Source organism: Marmota marmota, unplaced genomic scaffold (assembly GCF_001458135.2).
Source record: "Marmota marmota marmota unplaced genomic scaffold, marMar, whole genome shotgun sequence".
Classification (NCBI taxonomy): Eukaryota; Metazoa; Chordata; class Mammalia; order Rodentia; family Sciuridae; genus Marmota; species Marmota marmota.
In genome coordinates this window covers 15,861,985-15,880,031 of record NW_025999960.1, presented here as the reverse complement: position 1 = coordinate 15,880,031, position 18,047 = coordinate 15,861,985, and the positions used below count along the sequence as shown (strand labels likewise).

Sequence of the window (18,047 nt, the reverse complement as noted above, 5' to 3'; positions counted from 1 at the left end):
ATAGCATGTGGGGGTAGAGGGAAGAACTTGAGATTTAGTGTCTCAGAAACTAGTGCTGGCTTTTAACTGTTATTTCTCTGTCTGTTTCTCCAGCTGTAAAATAGGAATTTAAATGTCTTTATCTTTGTTGTGGGAGTTCTGTGTGAGGATTTGGGGATAAACTGAGATACTAGTTGTGAAATACTTTTGGAAGTGATCATGCAAAAAAAAAAAAAAAAACAAGAAAGATACTTATTTTTACAGATATCTTTATGTTTTTATTGTTTTTAAAAATTTTTTAGTTATAGATGGACATAATACCTTTATTTTATTTATTAATTTTTATGTTATGCTGAGGATTGAATCCAGTGCTTCACATGTGCCAGGTGAGCACTCTACCACTGAGCTGTAGCCCCAATCCCTATAGATATCTCTATTTTATAAACAAATTTCCATCTTCCCATTTATTTCTATTTTATAACAGAAGAACATTTTGCTCCCTGCACCAGATTTATAATTTGCAATGTTGGCTTTTGAGAAACTAAAGTAACTCAATGGTTTCTAGGTTCTAAAATCTTTGTGCAAACCCGAGTATCTCTCCCTTTCTCAGATCCTAGGGATTCCCCCCATGGCCACATATGCCCTGACTCCTTATTCTTGTCTTTCTTCACAATTTCTTTACTTTCTCTTTCTTTCTTTTTTTTTTTTTTTTGTCCAGTTTTTCTAAAGCTAAGTTCAAGGTTACCCAAAGCTAAGAATGAAAGTTAACATTCCAATAAATAATTTTATACATATTTTATTACATATTTTATTATCTTTGTTTTCCCCAGTCTTCATGGTTTTTACCTTCTATTTTTATTTTGTTGTAAGCTTCCTGAACTTTTTTGATATCATTGGTGTATATATGAAGAATAGGTATATCTTAATATTTAGCAGGTACGTACTATGTGCCAGTGACAGAGTAGGTTTTTGCTATACTATGTATAATAAATACATTATGAGGTAAATGTGATATGGTGCTTGTCATCAAGAAAATTATAGTATTTTAGTTTCAGAGACAGGAGTTTTTTTTTTTTTTTTTTTTTTTTTTAATCTTTTTTTTCTTCCAGGTTGGTATTTTGTTTTTTATTTTAATTTTTCAATCTGTTACATTTACCAAGGCATCCCAAGTCAGAAAGAAAATCCACCAGGCAGTAATAAATCCGAATCTGGGTGGAAGAAAAATGTAAGATAGATCTGGTTGTCTTTTTGGTTTTTGGTACTGGGGATGGACCTAATGGGTGTTTAACCACTGAGCCATATCCCCATCCTTTTTTTTTTTTTTTTAAGTACATTTAAAAATTTTTTTTTTGAGAGAGAGAATTTTTTAATATTTATTTTTTAGCTTTCAGTGGACACAACATCTTTATTTTATTTTTATGTGGTGCTGAGGATCAAACCCAGCACCCCGCGCATGCCAGGCGAGTGTGCTACCGCTTGAGCCACATCCCCAGCCCAAAAGTACATTTTTAAAAAATTTGTTTTAAGGGGCTGGGGATGTGGCTCAAGCGGTAGCGCGCTCGCCTGGCATGCGTGCGGCCCGGGTTCGATCCTCAGCACCGCATACAAACAAAGATGTTGTGTCCACCAAAAACTAAAAAATAAATATTAAAAAAAAATTGTTTTAATTAGTTACACATGACAGTACAATGATCTTGACATATCATACATTTGAATCAGATGGGGTATAATTTCTCATTTTTCTGAGTGTACACGTTGCAGAATCACATTGGTCATGCAGTCATGTATATACATACAGCAATAATAAAGTTTATTTTATTCTGCTGTCCTTCCTTTCCCCTCTTCCCTCACCATCCTTTTTAAAAATTTTTTGAGACAGGGTCTTGCTAGGTTGCTTACAGGCTTACTAAGTTGTTGAGGCTGGCTTTGAACCTGCAGTTCTCCTGTCTCAGCCTCCTGAGCTCCTGGGATTTCAGGTGTATGCCACCAGGCCTGACCTAGATCTGGTTGTTAAGAATTAACACTTTATGGGCTGGGAATATGGCTCAAGTGGTAGTGTGCTCGCCTGGCATGCTTGAGGCACTGGGTTCGATCCTCGGCACCATATAAAAATAAAAAATAAAATAAAGATATAGTGTCCACCTAAAACTAAAAAATAAATGTTAAAAAAAAAAAAAAGAATTAGCACTTTACAAGTAGATCGGATCACCCATACATGATGGAAAGAGGAAGAAGGAAGGAATAGATAAAGGGCAGATATAACCAAAGTGTGTTATATACACGTAGGAGCTTGTGAATAGCCAGATGCGGTGGCCCAAGCCTGTAATCTCAGCAACTCTGGAACCTAAGGCAGAAGGATCTCAGTTTCGAGGCAATTTAGTGAAATCCTGTCACAAAATAAAAAATAACAAGTAGCTCCCACAGGAGAGCCAGTGTGAGAGGTACCAGGTTCAACTCCCTGTACTGCCCAAATAAACAAAATTAATAATGAGAGGGCAAGCCAGGATAGTGTGCTGAACACAGGAAACTCAGGTTTTTTTCCTAATAAAATAGTAGGTAATACAAATATCAATAAATGCTTTGGGGGAAGTCTAGAACAACTTAATATGGAGCAAAATGATTAGGAAAGGGTTCACAGAGCAGATGGGACTTGAAAAATGGGTATGTAAAGAAGAGTAGGTAGAGTACACAGCTTGCTCATGAAATGAGAAGACAGAAATAAATATGTGTTTGTTTTGGGAGCAGGGACAGACTGGGTTAGCTAGAGAAAGTATTGTGTAGTATAGGAAGTAAGTTTAATTTGATTGGTAAAGTGAACTTGGATGCCTGGAGTTTAAATCTGATCTGAATAGCAATTCTTTATTCACTAATTCAACAAACATTTAAGAGCCTATTATGTGTTAGGTAGGGTGCAAGGCACTGAAGATAAAGGATCAGAGAAGACACAACATCCCTGCCCTTAAGAATGTCAAAAGGAAACTGGTCCATTGGCACATGACTGTAATCCCAGTGACTTGGGAGGCTGAGGCAGAAAGATTGCAAATTTTCCAGGCTACTGTTAGCAACTTAGTGAATCCCAGCAATTTAGTGAGGCCCTGTCTCAAAAAAAAAAAAAAAAAAAAAAAAATTGGACTTGTAGCTCAGTGGTAGAGCACCTATAATATGTTCAATTCCCAGTACCACTTTTAAAAAAAAGTGTGTATATATATATTTATATCTCCTAAAGAACAAACTAGCAAAATGAGATTGCATGGAAATTTTTCCATTATCAAATTGTTTTTCAGTTCAGTAAATATTTGATTGTATATGTAACACCATCTTTAGAAATACTGTGTAATGGACCACAGTGAGGAACTAGAAAAAATTTGACTTTGAGGTTTAAAAGTTCATTTCTTTTTTTGGTGGGGGGCTGTGTGTGCTACTAGTGATCGAACTCAGGGGCACTTGACCACTGAGCCACATTCCCTATTTTGTATTTTATTTAGAGACAGGGTCTCACTTGGTTGCTTTGTATCTCGCTTTTGCTGAGGCTGGCTTTGAACTCGCAATCCAACTTCTGGGATTATAGGTGTGTGCCATCCCACCCGCCTAAAAGTGTGTTTCTTGAAATTGAAGTATTGTATACATTACAAAAATGCACTAATGTGAGAGTAATGATTGATGAGTTGTCAGAGTCAACATGTCCAAATAAGAAATTCTTGCTTAAAATTTTTTTCTTGTGAATCTGTAATGTGGAAATAGTTAAATTTGCAAAGAGATATATTGTGTTTTTTAAAATAATTTTTAAAAACCAGTAATATGTTTCTGATTGTTAGCTAAACCAACATGTTATTTAAAACTATTTGCATGGTAAAACTTAGTTTTTGGTCCTTGATATTTGCATTGTGATAACTAGGTCATAAGTCCTATTTTGCTAAAATTTGTTGTTTGCTATAACCTAAGGTTTCCTTATGACTTGGTTTCTTTAGAATGACTTGGTATCAATTTGTAAGTCTGAAATTTAGTCAAGTTATAAAAGGACACTATACTGTTTTTATACTCATGGGTTAAATTTAAATAGGAAAAGTGCCTTTACTGCCTAAGAATGTGTTGGCTTTGCTTTAATGTGACCTAGTTTTAACTGTAAACTATGTTAGTTTGACCAGCAGTAGATATATATGTTGGAACCTTCCTCCAAGATGTTGGTGGAGAGAGATGCTTAGAGATAGATTGAGGTTAACTGGAAAATTGTAAGGCAAGTACATTGTAGGACAGTCTTTACCAGTAGCAGGTGATAAGAATGAATGCCACAAGTGTTATCTTGCTTTGAGGTGCTGACTTAAGTGATGCTGTCTTTGCAGACATTTAAGAAGAGTTTATATTTTGCTATCAGTGACTTTTTAAGAACTTTTATGATCTTCTCTCCTATTTTTCCAACTGGAATGTTTACATACCCTTCAGGCAGTGTTAAACAGCAAAAGCAAATTGGCTCTTTACTTTCAAATCAATATTTGTATAATTATATAGCTGAATGGAATTGCAGGCCTAGACATCTGTAATATTAATCTACATCTACTGGAGCATATTACAGCAGTTTCATTTGAATTTGCTGTTTAATGTCTCTGGCGCAGCAATGCGTGACTGTAAAAGAGACTGTTTTTGTTTTATAGCTATAACTGTCCTGGTACGTGACAGCTGCCCCACAGGTATACCCATTTGATTGCCTTCTGTTCAGGAGGTTTCAGTGTTGGTGTTGCATCTTGAGCCAGGTGACTAAATGAGTTACATATTCTGTAGCAGATGCCACTGGCTAAGCCAAAAGTAAGTGGCCTATTGACTCAGGAATTGTTCCCTACAAAGCTCTCATCTATAACTGATAAACATTCAGGAACTGCTCCTGGTTATTTTCAGCTGGATTTGCCCATAGTTCAGTTGGTTCCTTAAGTATGTATTTATAGTAAAGCTAACCTAGGATCTGTTTATTTGAGCAGTATTTTATTCTGCTTCATACTTGAATTATTGAAGTTTTCACCTTTCCTCAGAATTCATCCAGTTGGCAAAGGACTTTGAGGATTTCCGGAAGAAATGGCAGAGAACAGACCATGAGCTGGGGAAATACAAGGATCTTTTGATGAAAGCAGAAACTGAGCGTAGTGCTCTGGATGTTAAGCTAAAGCATGCACGAAATCAAGTGGATGTAGAGATTAAACGGAGACAGCGAGCTGAGGCTGACTGTGAAAAACTGGTGTGTATTGTTTTCTATGCTAGAAGAGTGGTGGTTCAAGGGAAGCATCATCTGAGAATCTTTCCACTTGCCAAAGATACCAAGTTTCCTCCACATTAAAGAACTGAAAGTGACCAGTCCTTTGACATCTTCCAGTGATTGGAACTGAAATTGTAGCCTATGACTCATAAAATTAAAATTTTTATATCTTTTAGACTTGAAACTGTTACTCAATAGACAGATTATAAATGAGAATTTAGAGTTAAAATGGTGGGGAAGGCAGGAAAATTCTAGTGTTCTTGATCTGTCACAAGTTATTGGCCATCCCACACTGTTTATTATAAGTGGTTCCCAGAATGTCTTCATCCTTAAGTGAATAGTGGGAATATATATATCGTCATATATACAGGCAAGGAAACTTGAACTTTTCCTTTCATCACTGCTCTCTAATTTAGGGTAGAGAGCTAGATGTAGTTAACCAGTTGAGCAATGTAACTGACATAGAACACTATCATTTTGATGTACCAGGGTGCAGCAAAGGAAAGCCCTTTTCTTGAAGGGACTAATCCATCTTGGTTCAGTGTTAGATGCCTCAGTAAGCTCAAATTGTCTGGTTCCAGTGCATTACAGCTTTGTATTTATTTTAATGCATTTTGCTCCACCATTTAGAAAGGCGAGTGACTCCTTTGATCCTTAGGAGAAGTCAATAGTTGTCCTCATAAAATGACACTAAAGTGTTTTTGCTATGTGAAATCTATTTTGGGACTCTCATTTTGCATTACTTTCCTCTTGGATTAGCAGTTTGATCCAAAAGTCTTGTAGCAGAAACCCCACTATTCTAGATGGAGTTCATTTTAACAATCAGAAATCAGAGCCACAATCTAGGCTTGATGTGAATTAATATGCTATTGGTGTAGCCGCCTTCCTGAAGGCCTATTTGCATAATGCTGTATTTTAATGTCTTCTGGTCTGCTTGTTCCATAAATTTGAGGTGATGCTTTCTTCCCTGGCTAGTTATGATATTTTACCCTGCTTCGGTTTATAGGAACGACAGATTCAGCTGATTCGAGAGATGCTCATGTGTGACACATCTGGAAGCATTCAACTAAGCGAGGAGCAAAAATCAGCTTTGGCTTTTCTCAACAGAGGCCAACCATCCAGTGGCAATGCTGGGAACAAAAGGTGGGAAAACTGCATCTGTTGTTATCTGATCACAAGCAACCCAACTGTCAGAAGTTCCTGTTATCTGAACTCTTAAATATACTGCTTCTGAAATGTGTGCTGAAGAAAGCAGAAAAAGATTGGGGGAAGGGTGGTAGGTAATAAAGGCACAGGGATCTCTCGCTCTCTTTCTTTTCTTTTTTTTAAATCATCTCTCCTTAGGATGTTGTCTCACCAGGGGTAAAATTATGATGTCAGGGCTAAATTGCACATCAATAACTAATCCTACACATTGCTAAGAAAGCTAAAGGTGAAAGTGGCATTTCAGCAATACTTTCAGTGTTTACTCTCCAGAGATCTCTTATAGCTTTTCTGGTTTAGAAAGGCTGCTGTGAGCCTAAGACTAGACAGTAATTTTGTTTCACAGTATCACTATTTAAAATAGTCTCAGCCAAATTTCAAATTGAATAGCCCAATACAATAAGTAGGGAAAGGTCAGCATTCTTAGAACTGTTTGTTTCGTTGCTTGGTTGTTTTATGGGGAATCTTTATAACTAAGAAGATAAATGGACTTCATTTCTTAAAAGCCAATGCTTGATAATACTGTCTTGTAGAAAGCAGCCATGATTGGGATCAAATGAAACTTCAACTCTTTGCCTTGTGAATTTTTAGTAACCTGTAGTATAGAGTCAGCAGGGAATAGCACCAGTAGCCCTGGCTATAACTTTCACCTGCTGCTATAAGCCCTCTCCTGAAAAAGCAACTATGCTGCACCTGTATTTTGCACACATTCCCATAAAAACATAAAACAACCATTGCAGCCAGGGTTTGAACTCATAGTTGTTTCCTTAGAGAAAATATGTAATGAACTTGCTCCTGTTACCTGACCAAAGGGACTTGTTCTGAATATTGGTGGGTTTTACTTTCCACAGTCTTGTGTGTCTAACAGTTTATTGTTTTGTTCATCTAGGCTGTCAACCATTGATGAATCTGGTTCAATTTTATCAGATATCAGCTTTGATAAGACTGATGAATCACTGGTAATAAACATTTGATCTCAGATAATTATTTACTTTTCTTAATCCTGCTCCCTGAGGAGCATCTCTCCTATTCTCTCCTGGACACCCTTTATTACTGCTTTATTAATTGATATGTATGGATTCAGAGACAGCAACTTATAAGTTGTGAGAGACTATCTTAAAAATATATATTTATTTAGTTTCTAGAAGTGAAAATGTAGAATTCAAGATTTGGCCTGAGTTAAGTTTATTTAAAGCATCTCTGAGCTGCATATATTAATTGATATCTGTACTTATTAAAGTCCCAGGTAACAATAAGAACTTTTCAAGACTGTATCTAGGTAGAGTTTATTTGCTGCTCTTGGAGTTAATATATTTGTGCCTTCTTTCTTTTTAAAAATTTTTTTAGTTATAGATGGACACAATACCTTTATTTTATTTATTTATTTTTATAAAATACTGACGATCAAACCCCAGTGCTTGCTAGGCAAGTACTCTACTACTGAGCCCCAGCCTCAGCCCCTTTCTCTTTTTTGTGATATGGATTGAATCCAGGGGTGCTCTACTACTGAGCTATGTCCCTAGCATTTTTTATTTTTTTATTTTCAGACAGCGTCTCCCTAAGTTGTCTGTGCTGGCCACTTAGAATCTTTCTCCTTCAGCCTCTTCTAGTCACTGAAATTGTAGGCATGTGCCACCACACCTGGCTGACTTGTACCTTATTTCTGAATTAGTTTTCTAGAGGAAAGGTAACTATACTTTGCAATTAAAAGGAAACCAAGGGTAGTGACACACATCTGCAGTCCCAACTACTTGGGAGGCTGCATCAGGAGGATCATAAGTTTGAGGCCAACCTCACCAATTTAGTGAGAACTTGCCTTAAAATAAAATAAAAAGGATTGGGTTGTCACCTAGTGGTAGGAGGCCTCTAGGTTGAATCCCTAGTACTGCCCCTGCTCCCCCCTCCACCAAAAAAAAGAAGAAAGCCAAAGTGCTAGGACTTCAGTCAGAAAAATGTGATGAGAATTTCTAGACAGTGTATAGTGCTTTGCTAAATGAATAACATGTTTAAACTCTTTGTAACCTGCTTTTATGAGGCAGCATCCTTCTTTTACTTTTTGATGATGTTTTTGTGTAAAAGGTCATCTCCTGATAGATATGCTGGTCTTTTTTTATTTAGGAGACTGGTGGTTCATTGATTTTATCTTTTTTTTAGATTTCTTTTTTAGTTGTAGATGGGCACAATATCTTTATTTTGTTTATTTTTTTTTATCAGTGCTGAGGATCAAACCCAGTGCCTCACACATGCTAGGCAATCGCTCTACCACTGAACCACAACCCCAGCTCTGATTAGTGTATCTTTTTTGTTACTGGCAGAAACTTAGCAAACAAAAGAATAAATCAGAGGAACTTATTGGTGGTTGATTTTTCTGCCATAGCAAAACAAGTGACAACTACTTGTAACATGCCTAGGAGTTTTCTGGCCAAACTCAGTGTTTGACAAGGTGTGAAATATGACCATTTTGTGGATATAAACACTAGGCAACCCCTTTTTGAAGCAAAGAATAATATAGAGTAGGTCTTGGCTATATAATAAAAACAACAGCTTATTATCAGCTGATTTTTGAGCTAGATCTGTTATGATATTTCTTATAACTGAAACTGAATCAAATAACCAGAAGCTAAATTACTTGAGTATAAATTGAGGAATTTGAATTTATTTAGCCTAGGTGCTATTTGCTATATGTGACAGGGACAATCAGAAATAAGGAAATCACAGGTAAAAAACTTCAGTGAATGCATATGGTTGGAATAAGTGACTTGAAATTAGACCATAGTAAAACAATTCTTCAGGGTAAAGAAGAATTTTTTTTTTTTTCCCCAGAGTGGGGATCTTAGAAAGAGGAATAATTGAGAGACATAAAACTAAACTCGAATTTAAAAAATATATATTTATTTTTTAGTTGTAGTTGGACACAATACCTTTATTTTATTTATTTATTTTTATGTGGTGCTGAGGATCAAACTCAGGGCCCTGCACGTGCTAGGCGAGCAGTCTACTGCTAAGCCACAACCCCAGCCCCCCAAACTCAAATTTTTTAAGTAGCAATATTATTTAGAACATCTGATTAGACACTAGCAGTCCCTTAAGGGAAAGAATCATATCTAACATGATCAATATAGTGCCTAGCATTCTGTAAGTTCTAAAACTAATTGCAAAAATAATCAGAAATAAAGGACAAGGCACTGGAAATAATCACTATAGCAGTTGATTCTTTAACCTTTTCATGCCTCTGTGATATTGATTCCTGATTGATTTCTATTATAACAGCTTCAGTTTTTGAAAGAAAGCATGTTAATGTACTAAGTAGCTCTAAAGCTACAACACTGGAGATCTTCCCTTCCCTCTCCAATTATAGGTTAGGCATTCTGACTCAAGAAGCCTTGAAAGTTTCCTGTAAATTTATTTGCATGGCTTTAGGAGAGTCCTAACCAAAGAAATAAATTAATGCAGTATAATTGTCAACAGGATTGGGATTCTTCTTTGGTGAAGAATTTCAAATTGAAGAAGAGAGAAAAGAGGGTAGGTATTTCTTTTCTTTCTTTCTTTTTTTTTTTTGGTAACAAAAGTAACAACTCAAGTGTGTTTCTCTAGAAATTTTGCTATGGTACCCCATTCCTGATACTTGTTCTAGTCATTGTTAGACACATATTACTGAAGGATTTATGCTGTAGGGCTGGTATTAATAGTCTTTGAGGCAGTGACTCAGGACAGGATTCTGTCCTATTTCACTTGTCTGGGCTGCTGCATCTCATACAGTAGAAATGGAAATACTTAAGTTTGTTTTGAGTTGTCATTTGAATTTTTATGCGAGACTTTGTGCTCTAATATAAGCTTCAGATGAAATGTGTGTATAATAGGATATAGAGATCTATCTGTGTCTGCTTGTTTAGGGTACCTAATGTGTTTCTATAGACTTCATGTACTTAGATAGGATTACAGCTCTACTTTTTGTGGCACTGTCATCTAAATTTCTCCAAAGCTTGTTTCTTTTTCTAGGGCACTGAGGGCATTTTTGTGTTTGTACGACTTATTCTTCATTTATAAATGGGCAATGAGAGAGAGCACATTGTCATTTACTGTAGCCCTGGGCCTTAGGACTTACATCCATTTGTCTGATGGAATTTTATCTTCTGTGCTTCAGATATACTTGGCCCTAAGGTTTTTGGTCTTTGTCCCCTCTCTAGCGCTCCAATAGCCGACAGTTTGTTGATGGACCCCCTGGTCCTATAAAGAAAACTCGTTCCATTGGCTCCACAGTAGACCAGGTAAGAAGAGTAAGGCCAAGAGAACTGTAGTCTTGATCATACCACAGATTAGTACTCCTGAGCATTAAAAAACACTGTATTCAACATTGCAGTGTTATTTTGAGATGTATTTGATAAGAGCTTTCCTATGTGATAAGATCCTTATCCTCCAGATTATTCTTATTAAGTAAACAGTTGTCAGCTGTAGGTTTGCTCCTTTGTTGCAGATGTGTATGTGTACACACACATACATATATTCCTGTGATTGCACACACATATATATTCCTGTGACTGAAATTTATATTTTGAAGTATGAAATTTCAACTTCGGTATAGTGGAAGAGAAAGTTAGAATCTTTATGTTCCTCCTTCTCTTATTATTACTTTTGTTGCAGGGAAATGAATCCATAGTTGCAAAGACTACAGTAACTGTTCCCAATGATGGTGGGCCCATTGAAGCTGTGTCCACTATTGAAACTGTGCCATATTTGACAAGGAGCCGAAGGAAAACAGGTCTGTTAGTTTGTGAATAAATTGCCTGTTAAAACCACTGGTAACTGCCAGACATGGTGGTGCACACCTATAATCCCAGCAACTTAAAAAAAATTTAAAGAAATGGCTGGTGATGTGGTTAAGTGGTAGAGCACTGCTGGGTTCAAATCATCGTAACTCATCCCTACCCCAAATCTCTAAAACAACTGGTAAAGATTTGAGAGAATTGGTTTCATTTTTCTTTTCTTTTTTTTTTTTATTAGTTCATTTTAGTTATGCATAATATTAGGATTCTTTTTTGGGGGGTCGGGGGTGGGTACCAGGGATTGAACTTGGGATACTGAACCATTGAGCCACATCCCCAGCCCTATTTTATATTTTATTTAGAGACAGGGTCTCATTGAGTTGCTTAGTGCCTTGCATTTGCTGAGGCTGGCTTTGAACTCACGATCCTCCTCTCTCAGCCTCCCGAGCTGCTGGGATTTACAGATGTGCGTCACTGCACCGGGCCTAGGAGTCTTTATTTATTTATTTAATTTTTAGTTGTAGATGGACACAATACCTTTATTTATTTTTATTTTTAGATGGTGCTGGGGATCGAACCCAGTGCCTCACGCATGCTAGGCAAGTGATCTACCACTAAGCCACAACCCCGGACCCTTAGGATTTGTTTTGACATAATTATATAAGCATAGAATATAATTTGCTCTAATTCAGTCCCAGCACGTCCCCTATCCCTTCCTTTCTCCTTCCCTCTGTTCCCTTACCTCTACTCCTCTGATCATGAGAGAGTTGTTTGCTTAGAACCCTGGAGATAGGGGTTGGTTGTAGTGGGTAGTTTCTTTTTGATGTCTACTGAGAACCAGAGATGTGTTTGTGTCATGCTTTACCTTCAGGTTGCTATCCTCATCTGTGCCATTGTATGTAACTTAGTTTTTCTTGAAACTTTTTCTTTGGCAGAGCTGTTGGAATTCACTTTTGGTTATGCTTACAGATTACTGTTTATCAGTTAAATTAAAAGTGGGGCTAAAATTCAAAATTTTAAGCTGAAGTTTAAATTTGCTTGTTTTCTAGGTACTTTACAACCTTGGAACAGTGACTCCACCCTGAGCAGTAGACCTCTGGAGCCAAGAACCGAGAATGAGAGTTCAGGCACACCACAGAGTAACGGAGGGATGCGCCTGCATGACTTTGTCTCTAAGACGGTAGATCTGTGATTGCTTCATTTTCTTTCAGGACTCTTAATATTTTAATTGAAAAAGTAATATGTACTGGAATAAATATAAACACTTTAGTGTTATAAAGTTAAATTTCAAATTCCTTTCCTCTTTCCAATCTCAATCTCCAGGGGTAACTCCTGATTATGGAGGCTTGTATTAAAACAACTTTTTAGAAATAATTGTACTTTTAGTAATACATGCTTAAATTTTGTACTTGAATGTGGCATCTTTTTCTGTTCGAGGGATTGAACCCAGGAATGCTTTACTACTGAGCTGTATCCCCAGTTCTTTTTATTTTTTTGAGACAGATTCTCACTAAATTGCTTAGAGCTTAAAGTGCTGAGGCTGGCCTTGCGATCTCCTGTCTTAGCCTCCTGAGTCTGAGGTTATAGTCATATGCCATATTGAAAACATAGCAGGTTTTCAAAATGTTTTAACTTTATACCATTTGGTTTCCTCATAAAAATCCAAGCAAACCAACCAAGCCTTACAGGAGTTAATTGACTTGTTTGAGCCATATGATAGTGGCAGATTTAGCATCCAGGTTTTCTGACAGGTTGTCAAGAGACAAGTTCTTTCCACTACTATACACTGCTGTCTTCCAGGTGGATAGCTTCAGGCAAGTTACTTAACCTCCTTTTGTTTCTGTTTCCTTATCTTAAAATGAAGAAAACAAACCTGCTTTATTGGAAAATTGCATAAAAAGCGTGTATAAGGATCTTAGAAGGATGTTTGGCACATAATAAGTGTTCAATAGATATTGGTGACAATGAAGATAATTTTGTAATTCATACCCCCCTGTTTTTTTTTTTTTTTTTGTTCTGTTTTATCCTTAGGTTATTAAACCTGAATCCTGTGTTCCATGTGGGAAACGGATAAAATTTGGCAAGCTGTCTCTGAAGTGTCGAGATTGTCGTGTGGTTTCTCATCCAGAATGTCGAGACCGTTGTCCCCTTCCCTGCATTCCTACTCTGATAGGAACACCTGTCAAGATTGGAGAGGTATGACTTAAGTGGCTTTGTTAGTCTTTCAAAGGCTTAATTTCGGTTTTTGTTCTAAAATTATGGATGCCGAATACATTTTCCTCCATGAACAATGAATAGAAATTGTAAAATGTTAACTTGTAGCAAAGTTCTATTGGGTTTGCCTGTTCAATAACCTTTTTAAAACAAACTCCTTTTCCCTCCCCTCTTTACTCCTCTTTCCTTACTCCCTCTCCTTTTTTCTTCCTCCTCTTCCTTACTTTATACTCTATTTCCATCCTATCCTGTTTTGGAAAATTTCAGACATAAACGAAAGTATACAGGTCAATGCTTGGTTCAGTGGCACATGCCTGTTATCCCAGTGACTCAGGTTGCTGAGGCAGGAGGATCACAAGTTCAAGGCCAGCTTCAGCAACTTAGGCCCTAAGCAACTTAACAAGAACCTGTTTCAAAATTTAAAAAAATAAATAAAAAGGATTGGGGATATAGCTCAGTGGTAAGTTTCCCCTGGATTCAGTCCCTGGTACCTCCCCCCCCCCCCCNAGTATGCAGATTAATGTGACTACTGACTCTATCAGTTTTCTTTTATGATTACTAACTCAAGTCCATTTAATTTTTTTAAAGTTTTTGGGTGCTGGGGATTGAACTCAGAGGTGCTTAACCATTGAGCTACATCCCCAGACTTTTTTTTTTTTTTTAAATATTTATTTATTTATTTATTTTAAATCTTTGGTGGACACAACATCTTTGTTGGTATGTGGTGCTGAGGATCGAACCCGGGCCGCACGCATGGCAGGCGAGCGCGCTACCACTTGAGCCACATCCCCAGCCCCCCAGACTTTTTTTAGAGACAGGATCTTGCTGAGTTGCTTAGAATCTCTGCTAAGTTGCTGAGGCTTTGAACTTGCAGTCTTCCTGCCTCAGCCTCCTGAGCCACTGACTTATAGGCGTGTGCCACTGTACCGGCTACACAAATCCATTCTTGATTTACTAATTCTCTTATCACCTCCTCCCCACCTTTACCAGTAAATTGTTTAGAAATTGATTATATAACAATATTAGTAAGAATTAAAGCAAAATAACAACACTGACACCCACCTCCCAGAAAATCAAATGTTATTGTTCTCTTAATCTTAATAGTTCTTATGAGTGCTTATGGGTTTTTTATGGTATTTCTGTAATCATGGAGTTCTCCCCTATACAGTGAGTTTATATCATGATCAGCTATGAATTGTGCTAAATAATTTTTTTGCTAAGAATGATTAAAATGTAAAAAGATTTTCTTTTTCAAAATAATAAAGACCATACCTATAATCTCATTATTGCTTGCTTTCTGCTGCCCTTGAGAAGAGATGGAGACAGTCATAGCTGGTGGTCTTATTATTTGTTGATGCAAGAGTATGGTATATATGATCATAAATCAGTCTTAGTTTGGAGGTAGAAAAAATAATTGAGAATCTGTTTTAATATGTTTTTTTGAGAAAAGGAATTTAAAAAGCTGACATGTATCCCAGATTTAGCATTATTTCTAGTTAGTTATGCATTCTATATGACAGTAGAATAGAAATGGTTCTTAGGGGCTGGGGATGTGGCTCAAGCGGTAGCACGCTCGCCTGGTATGCGTGCGGCCCGGGTTCGATCCTCAGCACCACATACAAACAAAGATGTTGTGTCCACCGAAAACTAAAATAAATAAATAAATAAATATTTAAAAAAAAAAAAAAGAGTGAAGCAATAAAGTACAGATTTTTTTAAAAAAAAAAAAAAAGAAAGAAATGGTTCTTAGATGCATAGTTCTCCTCTGTTGGTCTAAATGGTGTAAATAATAATTGGAAGCTCTTTTTTTTTAGGGAATGCTGGCTGATTTTGTATCCCAAACTTCTCCAATGATTCCCTCTATTGTTGTCCACTGTGTAAATGAAATTGAGCAGAGAGGGCTAACTGAGGTAAGAGTGAACCCTAGAACAGGATGAATTTATTGTTTGTGTTAATAATTAGGAGATTCTTACATAAAATTTTCGTCTTGAGAATAGACTGGCTTGTATAGGATCTCAGGCTGTGATCGGACAGTAAAAGAGCTGAAAGAGAAATTCCTCAGAGTGAAAACCGTACCCCTTCTCAGCAAAGTGGATGATATCCATGCCATCTGTAGCCTTCTAAAAGACTTCCTTCGAAACCTCAAAGAACCCCTTCTAACCTTTAGGCTAAACAAAGCCTTTATGGAAGCAGCAGGTATGTGCATACATATATTAACACCTGAATGTGAGTTCCACCAGAACTGGGCTTTTTTACTGTTTTATCCTTGACCTAGTACAGGGCCTGAAACATAGTAGATACTCATGATAGTTTGAATAACCATGTACGTATTCCCTACGATTGTCCCCTCTTCCTTTCTGTATAGGGTATTAATAGGTTTTGTTGTTGTTGTTTGTTTGTTTTGCCTTTGTCATTGCTCTTATTTTTTGTTCAAGTGTCAGGTTGTCCTTTAGAAATTGGAACCATCTTGATTCATTTTCCTGATATCAAGAGTGGTATTAGAAGTGCTACTATCCCTTTTGTCATACTCTTCCCCTGGAATATGATAAGAACCTGCTATTTGATTGTCCTGTTTCTACTCTTGCCTGGTACTGTCTGATCTTTACACATGAGCTAGAGTATAGAGTAGTCCTTTTAAAATTTAAGTTAGATGATATCCCTCTGTTCTCATTTTCCTCCATTGGCTTCCCATTACTTCAGAATGAAGTCGATAGTCTTTAACATAGCCCAAAAGGCCCTCCTTAACTAGAAGCATTTGGCTTCTAGTTATGTCTCCAACACCATTTTGGATGGTTGAATTTTTGCACATCTTAGAATGTACTAAGCTTGCTCCCCACCTCAAGTCCATCACATTTGTTGTTTCAGCCTTGACTACTTTCTAGATAAGTATGTGGTTTGCCCCTTTATTTCATCTGAAGTCTCTCTTCAGATGTATTATGCTTAGAAACACCTTTCCTGACCATTAGTCTCAAGTAACAGCTCCCATTACTTTCTAACTTCTTGCCTGCCATCTTTGCTACAGGTATCACAACCTGAAATGTATTTGTTATTTGACTAACTCTTCCATTAGAATGGGTCTTCCATGAGTAAGGACTTTCTTTGCTTTATCCTTAACACTTAGAAGATAACCTGGTACATACGTAGTAGGCCCTTAAATATGTCTTATGAATTCATGAGTACCTTCTTGGTAATTGTCACTGTGGTTTTAGGTCTGTCTTCCTAGCATGGCTTGCCAACTACTTTCCCTAACTGCAAGGGTGATTTTTAAAATGCTCTGACTTCTAATATTGAGCTGTTGGCCAGTGTCCTGCTTTTTAATGAAAGAAGAGTCTGATGCAGTCATGAACCTAATCAGAAGTTTCAGAAGCTTACTGTATAGATGAGACTTTGTGGTCGATAACCTGGAGGCCCGCTGTCAAGGGAAAGAAGTCCAGGCCTCTAGGTGCTTTCTTTTCATTTATAGAAATCACAGATGAAGATAACAGCATAGCTGCCATGTACCAGGCTGTTGGTGAACTACCCCAGGCCAACAGGGACACATTAGCCTTCCTCATGATTCACTTGCAGAGGTTAGTACAGCAGAAACTTGTTCTGGGAATTAGGGAATTTTTCAAGGAGAATATAATGTGGGTTGGGTGTTAGGGAGTGTGAGAGGTGAATTGTTTTCTTGTAGAATTTATATTTTGGTCTGCATTTAAGTGGATGAGCAAGTTACCTAACCTAATACTCATTTTGATTAGAGTGGCTCAGAGTCCAAACACTAAAATGGATGTTACCAATCTGGCTAAAGTCTTTGGTCCTACAATTGTTGCCCATGCTGTGCCCAATCCAGACCCAGTGACAATGTTACAGGACATCAAGCGTCAACCCAAGGTAGGCACAGGTGTATGTATAGATTTGTGTTTATGTGTGTATGTTCATATAAAATGTATGAACTTATGCAATACGATACATGAGAGGATAATGACAAGTAAGCTCTTTAAGCTTTCGGAAGTTTGAAAACATATTTGGTAACTTCTAGGTGGTAGAACGCCTGCTTTCACTGCCCCTGGAATACTGGAGTCAGTTCATGATGGTGGAGCAAGAGAACATTGATCCCCTGCATGTTATTGAAAACTCAAATGCCTTTTCAACACCACAGACACCAGATATTAAAGGTCAGGCCTAAATTGTGTTTCTTCAACAACTTGCTTCTCTTTAGTTTTGGTCATGTTCTCTCTTCTCTGTCTTTACTATAACTGAAATTCCTATTCAATAAAAATTAAATTTATATTGAAAATTCTAACATTAAAGGAAAACTGGTACCATCTTTTTTACTTTTCCATGTACTCCCCCCATATATATGTATGTGTGTATATATATATATGTGTGTGTGTGTGTGTGTATGTTCGTTTGCTGTAACCGAGGATTGAACCCAGGGGTGCTTAATCCCTGAGTTACATCTCCAACCCTTTTTTAATATTTTATCTAGAGACAGAGTACCCTGAGTTAATACCTTGCTACATTGCTGAGGCTGGCTTTGAACTTGCGATCCTCCTGCCTCAGCCTTCCAAGCCAGTGGGATTACAGGCGTGCACCACTGTGCCTGGCTTGAAAATAAATATATATATATATATATATATATGTATATATATATACATATATAT

At 37.1% G+C, this 18,047-nt stretch overlaps 2 protein-coding genes across 5 annotated transcripts in view; one reads left to right on the top strand and one right to left on the bottom strand.

The window, feature by feature from the left end:
* The window catches only part of Aqp6 (aquaporin 6), a 37,569-nt gene that overhangs the window by 2,220 nt on the left and 17,302 nt on the right, over positions 1–18,047 (bottom strand). The gene's annotated exons all lie outside the window — the stretch shown is intronic.
* Positions 1–18,047, top strand: part of Racgap1 (Rac GTPase activating protein 1) — a 30,784-nt gene that overhangs the window by 9,600 nt on the left and 3,137 nt on the right. For all 4 annotated transcript variants that reach the window (XM_048802694.1, XM_048802693.1, XM_048802692.1 and 1 more), the window contains 13 exons: positions 5,001–5,203; positions 6,228–6,364; positions 7,314–7,383; positions 9,893–9,946; positions 10,612–10,692; positions 11,066–11,183; positions 12,237–12,367; positions 13,219–13,383; positions 15,216–15,311; positions 15,399–15,597; positions 16,865–16,970; positions 17,142–17,274; positions 17,423–17,558. In XM_048802694.1, coding sequence (XP_048658651.1) covers positions 5,001–5,203; positions 6,228–6,364; positions 7,314–7,383; positions 9,893–9,946; positions 10,612–10,692; positions 11,066–11,183; positions 12,237–12,367; positions 13,219–13,383; positions 15,216–15,311; positions 15,399–15,597; positions 16,865–16,970; positions 17,142–17,274; positions 17,423–17,558 — 1,629 coding nt within the window. The remainder of the gene's footprint in view (positions 1–5,000; positions 5,204–6,227; positions 6,365–7,313; positions 7,384–9,892; positions 9,947–10,611; positions 10,693–11,065; positions 11,184–12,236; positions 12,368–13,218; positions 13,384–15,215; positions 15,312–15,398; positions 15,598–16,864; positions 16,971–17,141; positions 17,275–17,422; positions 17,559–18,047) is intronic.